The 12,957-nt window shown below is 49.7% G+C and overlaps 1 protein-coding gene and 1 non-coding gene across 3 annotated transcripts in view; both read left to right on the forward strand.

Annotated features, from left to right (window-relative positions):
- VPS13D (vacuolar protein sorting 13 homolog D) overlaps nt 1–12,552 on the forward strand; it is a 285,687-nt gene extending 273,135 nt beyond the window's left edge. For both annotated transcript variants that reach the window (XM_025382385.1, XM_025382394.1), the window contains 2 exons: nt 7,403–7,643; nt 9,436–12,552. In XM_025382385.1, coding sequence (XP_025238170.1) covers nt 7,403–7,643; nt 9,436–9,567 — 373 coding nt within the window. In that variant the 3' untranslated portion in view covers nt 9,568–12,552. The remainder of the gene's footprint in view (nt 1–7,402; nt 7,644–9,435) is intronic.
- LOC112616613 lies at nt 7,815–7,965 on the forward strand. The gene has a single exon (XR_003117681.1). It is a non-coding gene; the product is annotated as a small nucleolar RNA ACA59 (small nucleolar RNA).
- Nucleotides 12,553–12,957: the final 405 nt, after the last annotated feature.

Here is a 12,957-nt window from a genome sequence, read left to right on the forward strand (position 1 = left end):
CTTCAACCGTGTTCTCCCAGATCGACTTGCATTTCATTTTTTCATTCTATTTAATTAATTAATATCAAAAAGATAGTTACCGACATTTGATTTCTGGTCTGGCCAGCTGAAAGGTCTTCACTTTCAAATTAATCATATATTCCTCTGAGAAGTTGCGCAATTGTCACTGCTTCCCATCTTTCTCAATTTTGGTTTTGAAACAGGATCCGGGTTAAAATGATGTTAAAGTAACATTTGTCTTATGTGGTGAAATTAATTTTTCTTTCTAACTCGTGTCTCATTTGTAGCCAGAAATTCATTTTCATTTTGTTGTAAGGTACCTGTTTTATTTCTAATACTGCATCACATTTAACGGTGCACACCAGGCTGGTGAGAGGAGGGTGGCTCCTGCCTTTTAGAAAACACTCAGGAGCAACCCACATGACCTGCGAAGCTGGCCTAATGTACTGCTTTCTGGAATTAGACAATTGAAATTGTACTTTTTAAATGTAGTTTTAGAAAGTAATATTTATGAGATTTTTTAAATACAGAAAAGTGTGAAAAATAAAAGTAGCCTGTGCATCCACCAGCCAAATAAGTTGCTCCTCTTTTCAGTTTTTTGTAGAGATGGAGTCTCGCCATGTTGCTCAGGTAGGTCCGAACTCCTGGCCTCAAGTCATCCTCCCACCTCAGCCTCCCAAAGAGCTATGAGGCCAAAGTGGGAGGATCGCTTGAGGCTGGGAGTTCAAGACAAGCCTGAGCAACATGGCAAAACCTCATCCATGCAAAAAGTAGCCAGGCGTGGTGGCGCACACCTGTAACCCCAGCTACTTGGGAGGCTGAGGTGGGAGGATGGCTTGAGCCTGGGAGGTCGAGGCTGCTGTGAGCTGAAATCACACCACCGCACTCCAGCCTGGGTGACAGAGTGAGATCCTGTCTCAAAAAGAAACTCATATGCATGGTTAGCAAATCCAAGAGTATAGAAAATAAAATCAAGGGTAAAAGTCTCTTATCTACTTTGTAAACATGCTGTTTATGATTTTTGTATCTTGTCTTTTCTTGAGAAATTTCAGAGAGAGAGAGAAATCAGGAAAATTTTTGAGCACACCATATAATATTGATTCTAGTAGCATATAAATACAAACCTTATAGTAACATACACAGTCTCAGAATAAAAATAATTCCTCCTTCTGAGGAATGGAATAGAATTTATTAGCTTCCATTTCCTAAAGTAGGAAATAATCTACTAGTAACTATTGACACTTACAGAATTGGCCATTTGTTGATATGTCCCTGAATTAAAACTTACATTTGGCAGATGGCTCAGCTACTCTGATAAAGTTAAAGTTTGCTAAATCTTTAATAAGCTAAATCAGGAGTTCTAAGAGAAGTTTTCAACTTTCCTACTGGTAACATGTGTCTAGCATCCAGAGTTGCCTGTACACTGGCAAATCTCTTGCCGTACTGTAATGCCAGTGTCATCTTCTGAGACATCCTAATGCATACATTTATGGAATCCTACTATGTGCCAGGGTGAGTAAGAAATTTCCTCTGTCCTCAGTGCATTCACAGTTTAGCAGGGGAAGCGGACACTGTATTACCAACAACCTATAACATATATTGCTGTTAAAATAGAAGTATGAGCAACATATTATGGAACCACAGACGGGAAGTGATTAATTTATACTGGAAAGCCAGGGAAGGCTTCACAGAGAAGGCTCTGGACAAGTCACCTGACCTTGTAGGAGGTGGAGGAATGTGCCAAGGAGAGAAGGTGCATGGACAGAGTACAGTGCTGGGCAGAGACACGGGGCAGAAGAGCTCACGGCAGGTCTGGAGAATTTGGGGTCAGCCTTTTGTGGCAGCAGCGCGTGTGGAGAGAAGGAGCGGAGGCTGGAAAGGTGGGTGCCCAGGCCGGATGCTGAAGGCTGACCTTAGCGGTCATGCCGAGGAGCCTGCCTCTCCTGTAGATGGGAGTGAGATTGTGAGGAAGAGGATCCCACTCAAAATTCCTCATGAAAAATAAAACCTTGACAGCAGCAGGTAGAGAGACTGAAGGCACAAAGCCAGTTAGGAGGCCCCTGGGGTAGCCCAGGTAGAAGGTGGAGAGGCCTGAACACGGTGGCCGTAACGATGACTAGAAGAGGACAGATTGGAGAGGCATTAAGGAAGCAGCGTCTGTGGATCCCTCAACTGCTGAATTGGAATCCGAATGAGGAGGAGGGTTGAGAGTGGCTCCGGGCTCCTTGCGTGTCTGGTTGATGGGGATGCTATCAGCTGATGCTGGGGGTGCTGAAGAACAAGGGTTGGAGAAGGAGCAGCTCCCCAGTGGACGTGTTGAGGTGCCCTGAAGAGGACCTGGCACTCAGAGCGACACTGGGCCCAGACATGGAGTCAGGGCCATAGATGGACCTGGGGTGGGTAACGCCTAGGGGTAGAGGAGCCTGTTCCAGGAGCACTGAGTCAGGTGTCTCAGAATGCTTCTGATTTTGAAATGACTCCAGAGGGAGTAGAATCAGGTATATAAATGAGTTAATATTGGGGTGGGGGAAAGCGGGAGGAAAATTAAGTAGAGTGGCTGAAACAGTTAACTTGGCAGATTTCTCCCTGAGACAAGTTGGTCATGAGCCTGTTTCCCATGTGGCCTTCCAGAGAGACAGCTCTCTCTCCAATCTCCTGATGAGACGATGTGTGGGGGAAGGAGGGGGTCATCCCCACAGGTTTGGGATAACTGGGCACCTGTTCTCAACAGAAGAGCCACCATTAACTGCGGATATCTTTCGTGTGGGGCACGTAGATTAGCTCACACCATCACAGTGGCCCTGCAGAGTAGACCCATGGCGTTCTACACATCAGGATGGGGAAGCTCTGGGCAAAGTGAGAGGTGGAGGCGACTGGCACCAGAGCGGCTTGGGAGGACGTTGTGACCTGCCCCAGAGGAGGCCTGAGGCTGCTGTTGACAGTACCGTGGCTGCTGTTGTCGAGAGTGCTCCGTGGTTCCTGGTCTGTGGATGTCGTTAGTGATGGTGGCTTCTATTAAGGTGGCACTGGCTCTTGGCAGATTCACCCACTTTTAGCACCTGTCATCTTGGAAAAGGGTGTAAGCTGGTGCCACAGCCTTCCCTTCTCTCGGAAGAAACTTTCTGACACTGAGCGCCAAGGCCAGAGTATCCTCTTTCTCCCCTTAAAGGGGAGTTAAAACTTTTTTCTTTCTTCTTCTTTTTTTTTTTTTTTTTTTTTTTTGAGACGGAGTCTCACTGTGTCTCCCAGGCTGGAGTGCAGTGGCGCGATCTCGGCTCACTGCAAGCTCCGCCCCCCGGGTTCACGCCATTCTCCCGCCTCAGCCTCCCAAGTAGCTGGGACTACAGGCGCCCGCTACCGCGCCCGGCTAGTTTTTTGTATTTTTAGTAGAGACGGGGTTTCACCATGTTAGCCAGGATAGTCTCGATCTCCTGACCTTGTGATCCACCCGCCTCGGCCTCCCAAAGTGCTGGGATTACAGGCTTGAGCCACCGCGCCCGGCCTCTTCTTTTTTTTTTAAATAGAGATGGTGTCTCACTATGTGACCCAGGCTGGTCTCAAACTCCTGGGCTCCAGTGATCCTCCCGCCTCAGCTTCCCAAAGTGCTGGGATTATAGGTGGGAGCCACCGTGCTCTGCCCCCAGAGTTGAAACTTTTAACTGAGGTTTCAGAATAGTATAAAAATCCCGTTTTTTCAATAGAATCAATTACAGTATCTACAGCAACCTAAACTGTGTCAACTGAATACTGAGGTGACTTCTCTAGGTCTCAGATTGGAAGGATAAAGCTCATCTGATGCTGTGTGTTTCTGGCTCCCCTTTCCTCTCAGTTAATAACAGATCAGAGAACAGAAGGAGTATGCTCAGAGCCACCCAAGACCATGGTGGCCTTCTTCCCTCAGGGTTTTTCCAACAGTCACTCATTCGTGGACCAAAAGCAGGCCTTGCGGGAAGCTTGATTTTAAGGGCAGTGAAGAGAGGAGAGCCTGGGGTCGAGACTGCAAAGCAGTGTGAGCATCTCAGGGAGCCTCAAGTGAGGCAAAGGAAAGCCTGGGAGAACTAGTCCAGGGAGGGAGGGGAATGGCCTGTGGCTTTAGGGAAAGGGAACGGAAGACGGTGCAGATGGGCAGAGGGGAGGGTGTGGAGCGTGCTGCGTTTGCCAGGCTTCTCTTACCACCCTGAGTTTTGCTGCTTCTCTCACAGTGACAAGTTTGGGATCAGACTCTATTAGATAAGGGGTCTGGTCTGGAACTGTTTAATTATTCTTTGATGTGATTGGCAGATTTTGTAATAAAAAAAAAAGAATTAAAATTAGTAATAATGATGATGATGCAACCCAAAGCCCTGGCCATTGTGGGGTGCAGGAAAGCCACAGGAAGACGATGGGGACAGAGCTGTGGTCGCCTGGGCCCTGGGGTCACTGCCCAGTTCCAGCTGTGGCCTCACTACCTCCCTTCTCCTTCCTTCAGCCAGACCCTTGGCTCTGATCTGCTTTTGATTTAAAAAGACTTTAGAACACTTCATGCACAATTTCCAAACATATGTTATTATCAGTAGCAGCTTCGGGGCATGCGCAGGGTCCTGGACTTACAGGACAGAGATCCGTGTGGAGTGACAGCACTGCCTTCCTCCACTTACCTTTCTGTATGGCCATGAATTCCTTGACCTCCGTGCTCACTTTGTGAAGAAAACTGGCAGTGATTACCCTCTCCATCAGAGAGATGAAGAAGCCTGAGCTACCAAGAAAGCCACGGATTTGGCCAGAGTCAACCAGCAGGCTGGGCTTTCCTGCTGGCTCGGCCTGTGTTTCCTTCACTGTGCTCTCTACCTTTCCGGAGGCGTCCCAGCTCAGTCACCCCTCCTCCAGAAGTGGTTCTGGCCTGATGGAGGACTTGCACCATCTGTCTCCCAGGCTGGGGTGCAGTGGCACGATCTCGGTTCACTGCAAGCTCTGCCTCCCAGGTTCACGCCATTCTCCTGCCTGAGCCTCTGAGTAGCTGGGACTACAGGCACCCACCACCACGCCCGGTTAATTTTTTTTGTATTTTAGTAGAGACGGGGTTTCACTGTGTTAGCCAGGATGGTCTCGATCTCCTGACCTCGTGATCCGCCCGTCTCGGCCTCCCAAAGTGCTGGGATTACAGGCGTGAGCCACCACGCCCGGCCGGAAAAGAGTCTATTTTAAAGCCTATAGAAGTGTTCCAGGATGGAAAGCACACTAGTCATGTCGGCCACTCTGGCCTGGGTGTGAGAGCATCTGCCCAGATGGAAAGCCTGTGACTGACATGTAAATGTCAGCTATGGCGAGTGCCCAGTGTGGTGGCGCTGGGGGTTGGGGGCTGGGCACTGGGGTGGAAGTGCCTGTGCTGTGCTCACCTAGAGGAAAGAACCTCAAATCTCAGTTGGATTTTTCATGCACGTTCCTGCTGTCACCCCAATCATGGTGGCCAACTTTGGAGTCTCCTTGGAGAGCCCGTGACGGCCTCAGTGCCTGTGCACCAGGCCTGCTCCAGGGTCTCAGCTTGAGTCCCCGCCGGTTCTGGCTGGCACTGTGTCACCTCTTCTCTGTGTCAGGGTCATTTTTATACCTCTCTGTCTTGTCTGTCTGTCTGTCTTTCCCCGTGCCCTCGTTTCTTTCCCGGACCAGCCATTTCAGATTTCATCCAGCTCTGTTCAGTGATGGTGCCGCTCTCAATGCTGTCAGAGCGCAAGATGTGAGAACGTCTGTGCTGAGTGGCCTGAACGCTGAAGGCTGTGGGTCTTTTCTAATGTTGGCATTGAGACTTTACAAGTCTACATTCTTGGCATTGCCAACCAGTTAGAATAGAACAATAAACCCCAGTTTTGGTCACGGGCGTCTGTAATTAAAATGGCAACTGGAACAAGGCAGACATTTACTGAGTGCTGATGGGGTGGCCAACTCTGTGGTTGCTCAGGAGACACGGGGCCGTGAGATATGGACCCCACTTACAGGGCTCACCTCGTAGTCAGAGAGCGGAGAGACTTATCCAGGACACATGGAAACGACGAGTTGGTGCTTGGCTGTGCTTTGGGGGCCATCACAATTAAATGCTCAAAAGTGGAGGAGGGGCTGGAGTATGTGGGGGATGCTTCATAGAGAAGTTAGGACCTGTGATCCTTGCAGGGAGGGGGATGGGATTTAGAGAAGTTGAGAGAGCAGGCGTGCGTCCTGCACGGGCCCCCAGTGAGCGAGGGCCCGGCAGCCTGTTCTCTTCAACAGGCAGGCCACCTCCCACCCCCAGGCTTCTGCCTCCTTCAGAGGACCTGGGAACAACACCGTTCTGGACCCAGGTTTCCGAACACTTCCAGGTGGAGCCTGGCTCTGAGCAATTCAGTTTGCCAGCAGGAGCTCGACTGCCACTCTGTCGTCAGCCTTTAGTATTCCTGCCGCCGTCCATCCTTGTCCGCTGTCCCTGGACGCTGCAGCCCCATTGTGAAGGGCTGTCACAAGATTCAGGGGAGGCAGCCAGGCCGGGGGGGACTGTCACGCTGTTCCCAAGGTTCACTGCTCTTCATTCAGTGGCCAGAGAGGTTTGATGTGCATAAATTTCCACTTTAAATGTGTGAGCTCCATGATAGAGGAATTCAGTTTCTTCGGAGTGGCCCGAAAGCTCCTGAAGTAACAACTAGTAGTTTCCAAAAGGAAGATGACAGCTTTACCTAAGAAAGCGTTTTCTGACTCTGAGTGTTCTGAACATGAAGTGGATGGGGGAGTGCCCCGTCCCTGGAGGGGCTGAGCTTACAGACGGAGGAAGCGGGTGTGGGAGTACAGGTGTTTTAACACCAGGCCGTCTCCTCCTGGCGTGCCATTTGGTGAACCTGTTTAATTCTGCTTTTTCCCCATCAGCTTTCAGCACCCCCAGCCGTGTCTTCTCGCCCGCTCGTGTTTCCCTCCCCTCTGCCAGGCAGTGAACTTTCTCAGCTGCTCCTTCAGTTTCACATTGAAAGGCATCCCGTTTTCGGTTTCGTCCAATAGAGCATTGTTACCATTTTCTGTAAGCTTTAAAGTATCCAGAAATGCTCACAGGAAAACATCAACAAACACCCCACAAGATACAATTTCCGGATATAAAAGTATTTCTATCTTTGAAAATGTTGGTGGTCATCATTAGCTGACATTTATCAAGCGCCCCATCGAGAGGTGTGGGGTGCCATGGCCATGGGCCTCACAACAGGCCCCTGAGGCCAGGCCCACTTTTGTTCCTAATTTACAAAAGTGGAAGCTGAAGCTTAGCGTGATTAAGCCACCTGCCCAAGGTGTAGTGAGCAAGGGGGCCAGGATTTACACTCAGGCCCTGGGGCCACAGAGCCCGCAGTGGGCCTCCCCCTGACGCTGGGCGAAGCCCCAGGTGTCACTCCTGTGTTCCCGTCTTGCTTTGCAGCTTCATCGCTGTGGAGAACATTGACAGCTACTGCGTGCTCATCTCCTCCAAAGCTGTTTACTTCCTGAAAAGTGGGGACTACGTGGACCGAGAAGCCATTTTCCTAGAAGTCAAATACGATGACCTCTACCACTGCCTTGTCTCCAAAGACCATGGGAAGGTGTACGTGCAGGTGACCAAGAAAGCCGTGAGCACGAGCAGCGGAGTGTCCATCCCTGGCCCCTCCCACCAGAAGCCCATGGTGAGTGCATGGCTGTTCTCAGGCTGTTCTCAGGCTGTTCTCAGGCTCCTCAGGCACAGGGCCAGGGCCTCCATGCCTCTGCCCTGCTTCCCCTCCTCAGCAGGAGCCCATGTAGGAGGTTCAGGCTGGGCCCTTCCCAGGAGTGCTCCTCTCCGTCCTGAACGTGGGAGGGCCCAGGGTATGTTTACGGGGTGATGCTGCCCTCCAAGCTGGCCCATGGGTGACCGTGGGAATGTTACTGCCTCACAACATTTGTGCCTCAGTTACCCATAGATGTAGTGAGGGTGACAATACTTACTCTCGTTGGTGATAAGGCACAGCTAACAAAACACACAGGGTTTTTCTGCTCCCACAATGGGATTCTCCAGTGCACTGAATCGAAGAAAGCACTGGAGCTCACGCTTCTCCATTTTTTCTTCTTAACAGTGGAAACCAGAACTTGTGTTCTAGTAGCTCTAGCATGTGCAATAAGTATTTGTAAATAAAAGTTATACTTGGCCTCCAAAGGGGGCAGGGTATTGTTATGACAAGGCCTTTAAATAAGAAAGCTCCTGTGAACAGCTCACGCTCCTGGAGGGCTGGCCGCCTTGTGGGTTGTGTGGTCATTGTGTCGCTGTCATCCCCTCCTCGCTATTGGTCATGGCAGGTGATTCATTCAGGTCTACACAGCTGACCTTGAGGAGCTGGGGTTCAAATCCAAACGACTTGACACAGGAGCTGGCTGCAGAGCCCCTCGCGGTGCTGTCCCTGGCCAGTCTGCCTGGTGGCTTGCCACGACACCCAGGTGTTAGTCCTGCTCATTCTCACCCGGTACGCCAGGATTTTGAAGCTTGCATTCAAGAACGATACGTTAATTAAAAGGGCCTGCCCGCCTCTCTCTCTCTACGGATCAGAAATAGCGCCAGCCTTACTGGGCCTCTCTCCTCCGGAGTCCTTTGGCCTCCCCCTGCTCAGGAATGCACTTGGGCTTGCTTGGGCTTGTGTAAGGCTCCCCTGGGGTCATTGGCTTAAGTTAGAGCTGGCTGACAAAGAGGGCGAGCACCCCAAAGTGTGAGTATTTCTGCAGATCCCTTCACTGCAGCAGGTGGGCAGCCTCGCCTACTACACGTGTGCACCCTTTCAAAGCAGGTGGGCAGGGAGGTGTTTGTGGTAAGAAAGACCTAGACGCTTTTGTTGGCTGATTCTTCTTCCTTCCTCGGCTGTCACCTGAGATGTGAAGCCCACACTCCTGCTCTCGGTCTTACCTCTGCACATCAGTTCTGGGGGCGGGGAGGGGTGGGGTCCCAGATGGCAGGTGAGTATGGGTTGGCTGCACAGTCCTGGGGAATGTTTAAAAAGACAGATCGGCCAGGCGTGGTGGCTCACGCCTGTAATCCCAGCACTTTGGGTGGATCACGAGGTCAGGAGTTCGAGACCATCCTGGCTAACACGGTGAAGCCCCATCTCTACTAAAAAAAAAAAAAAAAAAAAATTAGCCAGGTGTGGTAGCACACGCCTGTAGTCCCAGCTACATGGGAGGCTGAGGCAGGAGAATCACTTGAACCCGGGAGGCGGAGGTTGCAGTGAACAGAGATCGTGCCTGGGTGACAGAGACTCCATCTTAAAAATAAAAAAAAAAAAAATGCAGACTTGAGTGCAAGTGAACTAGGGGAGCAGCCCCGGCCATCACTGTTTCTTTGACGTGTACATCCCATCCTGAGACACAGCTGGGCTGGGAGCCGCCGCCTGGGGGATCTGATTCCTGGGTTTCCCCACCCTGGGGGCAGGTGACCCATCCTGTTCTCCTCCTTAGGTCCACGTGAAATCTGAGGTCCTCGCTGTCAAGTTGTCACAAGAAATAAACTACGCCAAGAGCCTCTACTATGAACAGCAGCTTATGTTAAGACTCAGCGAAAACCGAGAGCAGCTGGAGCTGGACTCCTGAAGCCCCGCTGCTGAGATGGGCGCTCCCGACACAGCACAGACCCGCCGGGAGGAAAGAGGCCAAGCTCTCGGCGGGCATTAGAGGCAGAACCAGAGTTGGGTTTGGGGAAGTTGTCAAGGAATGAGGGAAAGTAAATCCTCATGAGGAAAGATACAAATGGAAATCACATTAATTTGTGAGGCAGGGAGTTATTTTAGATTATGGGAAATAATTTTTAAAGGTATTGGTTAAATAACATTTAAAAACATGTACCGAGACGAATCTAATTTTTAGATGCCCTGTATTTTGTTAACATGTATATATGTACAACTGTGTGTTTGTAAATATATAGGAACGTTTCTGAGCAGGGCCTGTGCTATGTGTAAAGGTTTGTTAACTGTAAAGTAATATAAAATTATATTGGATCTTCTATTGCACTAATTCTAGACCTCTAATTCAGGATACTGTCTATAGAAAGGCATTCTTAAAGAATGTTACATCTTAGTTTTGGAGACTAAAGTATTCCCAGTAAAGTGGGTTGAGGTGAGGGCTGTGGTCCTGAAAGGGACACCTTTGACATCGTGGCTGCCCAGTTGGGCCGTGAGCTGCGGCACCCAGGACTAGCGCTGGCCCCTCAGAAGGATCTAGGAGAGGGGCTTGGGAGCTCACTTTTAATTTCTCACCCCCATTTTACAAAGAGTGCTTAGATTCTCACAAATTGTGTTGTAAGTTATCCATTTGGCTTTATCCTAACTAGTCTTACCAAACTTAGAGGGAAACCTGTGCTCCATTACCACACATGGGCAAATCAGCATTGTAAGCTTTCTCAGGTTATTATTAGAGAGGTTGGAAACATTGGTAAACTCTGTTGACCGAGAAGGAAAAGAAAAATCCCATTGAACTACTGCAACAAATCAGAAATCCACATAAGAGTGCTCTCCTGTCTGGGCAGCGACAACCAAGAACAAAGCCCGGGGACTGTTTTCCTTTTAATAAAGCCACAGGCGGGCATCGCAGCTCCACAGCCCGAGGGGACACAGGATGGAAACCCCAGGGTGAGAAGGGCGCGGGGAGAGTTCCAGAAAGGGGATGAAATAGTATTAAAAAGCTGCGTTGGTAAGCTTTTCGTGGAACCAAGATTTGACGAAAGCATCTCTTATCCTTGTTTTTAAATTCCTGCTGGGAGCAAGGCCTGGTATGAGCGGCCTGGGTCTTTTTTTGGTGTTTCGCTTTTCTGTAAGGATTAAGCATCTAGGGAGAAGGGAAAAAGGGCCTCACTTTAGAATGAATGACTCACCTTGTGATTTTAAATTTTTTATTTTAATAAAGCTAATCAATTTCTACAACCTTGTCACATGTAGCTGAGTCTGGGATGACTCAGTGGATCAGTGGATGCGTGGAAGGTTTTGGTGTTTATAACTCATGACCCAAATCCTTCCAAAACACAAATGAAGCTAATCTTCTTCCCCTCCCTTTCCTCTCCCACTTCCCCTCTGTGTCTGTGTGTGTGTGTGTGTGTGTGTGTGTGTGTGTGTGTGTGTGTGTGTGTACGCGTGCAGAGGAAGGAAGGGAGCTTTAGCACAAGTAGCTACATGGTGTTCAAGGATCAGCTTTCTTGAACTCCGAGGCTGGTTGCCTTCGCTGAACTCCAAGTTAGTGGATTGCAGAGTTGAAACTTGGCTTTTGCGGCATTGGGTGGGTTGTAGTCTGTGTCTTTCCGGGGGGTAGTCGTGATTGTGTCAGCACTCATGCCCTGCACAAGATCGCAGCAGGATACAGCCAAGTGGCAGCTCCTCCGCAGCTTCCTCCTCAGCCTCCCTCCTTGCACCCCAAAGTTTGGCTTGTGGTTTTTGTCATCAGCAACCCACTGCCTGAGATCATGATCTCTTAAAAGATGAGACTCTCGGAAGGGTTGATTGTATGCATCAGTGAGCCTTCTATCAGCTTCTGGAACAAAGTCACTTGAAATTTCTTGATGAGATCAAGGAGTTTAGTGTTTGTTACTAAAGAAATCTGCTTTGGGCCGCAGCAGTGCTGGGCATTCTCAGATCTGACTGAGGAAGTTAGCCTGCAGCTGGTGCTTTAGGAGGAATCCAGAGAAGTGTTCAGATGCCCTCCTTGGGCTCCTTTCTAATTTTAATCAGCTCTTTAAATAGCTGCCCATCTCCTGTGATTGCACAATCAAGCACTTTGACACTCGCACCTTAGGAGAGGCAGATGTTAAAATGGGATCCAAAGACCATCTAGGGCAAGGCTGGGTGGGAGATGGGAGGGCGAACGGCGAGCTGCTCCACTTCTCAGCCCTCCCCTGCCCTGCAGCCCTGGGCCACCTGCGGCCAGAAGGTTTCAGGGGTGTCTGACATCCCCTCCTGGTTCTCACCAGGAAAACATGCAAAACTTTGGAGGAAACAGGCGCTGCCCGTGGCTCCTTCAATGCCCCGTTTCTTTGTAAACTGATACTCAGCCAGCAACGTCTAAGACTTTGTTAAGATCATTTCTACTGCTTTTCTTTCTGCCTCAAACACAGTTCGTCTCTGAGGAAAGTAAAATAAATGGAGTAAGCGTAAATTGGGTAAGGAGATATCCAAAGCCACTCAGTCCCTTGACCCAGCACCGTTGACCGACCCATGTCACTCCCTGGCTGGCGCTGCTTCTCTGTGCTCACTGAAAGGTGAGCCAGGCCAGTGTTTCCCCAGGCTCTGGCCTGGTCACTACACAGTGGAAAACAGACAAGCGGCCCCTTCCCCAATCCCAGAGTGTCTTGCTGTTTGGTGGGTACTCACTGCAATGTTCTGAAGGCTCCAGGGCCACTTTGTTTGTAAGTATGATCTGTGCCTCAAAATACCATAGTAGCTGCTTGATAAAATTCTAAAAATGAAATATCTGGTTCTCTATTATGTAAACACTATTACAGTCACCAATGTGTTAAGACTCTTGAGTCTGGTTCTCATATCAGAGTCATCATTTTTCTTCCTGTGGAATAAAATGCTTTGTGGACTTCCCAAACTTGTTGTTTGTTTTCTTCTGGTCTCTTGGTGATCTGTAGCTTCTAGAGCTATCACCAGTGACAAATACCAAACATAGTATGATGTTCACGATAAAATGTGGCCTCTCCCCCCAAGCCTGGGGAAGCAGCCCCACTCCTTAACCAGTCTCAACCTCCCAGTCTCCGCACTACACTGGCTGCTGCTCAGCCCACTCTGAGGTTCCTGGTTCAAGCCCCAGCAGGACAGAAGTCACACTAAGGGTTTAGGCAGCTGAAGAAGAAACAGCAAAGGAGGCCGGGCGCGGTGGCTCAGGCCTGTAATCCCAGCACTTTGGGAGGCCGAGACGGGCGGATCACGAGGTCAGGAGATTGAGACCATCCTGGCTAACACGGTGAAACCTCATCTCTACTAAAAATGTAAAAAA

The sequence above is a fragment of the Theropithecus gelada genome, chromosome 1, assembly GCF_003255815.1.
Source record: "Theropithecus gelada isolate Dixy chromosome 1, Tgel_1.0, whole genome shotgun sequence".
Lineage (NCBI taxonomy): Eukaryota > Metazoa > Chordata > Mammalia > Primates > Cercopithecidae > Theropithecus > Theropithecus gelada.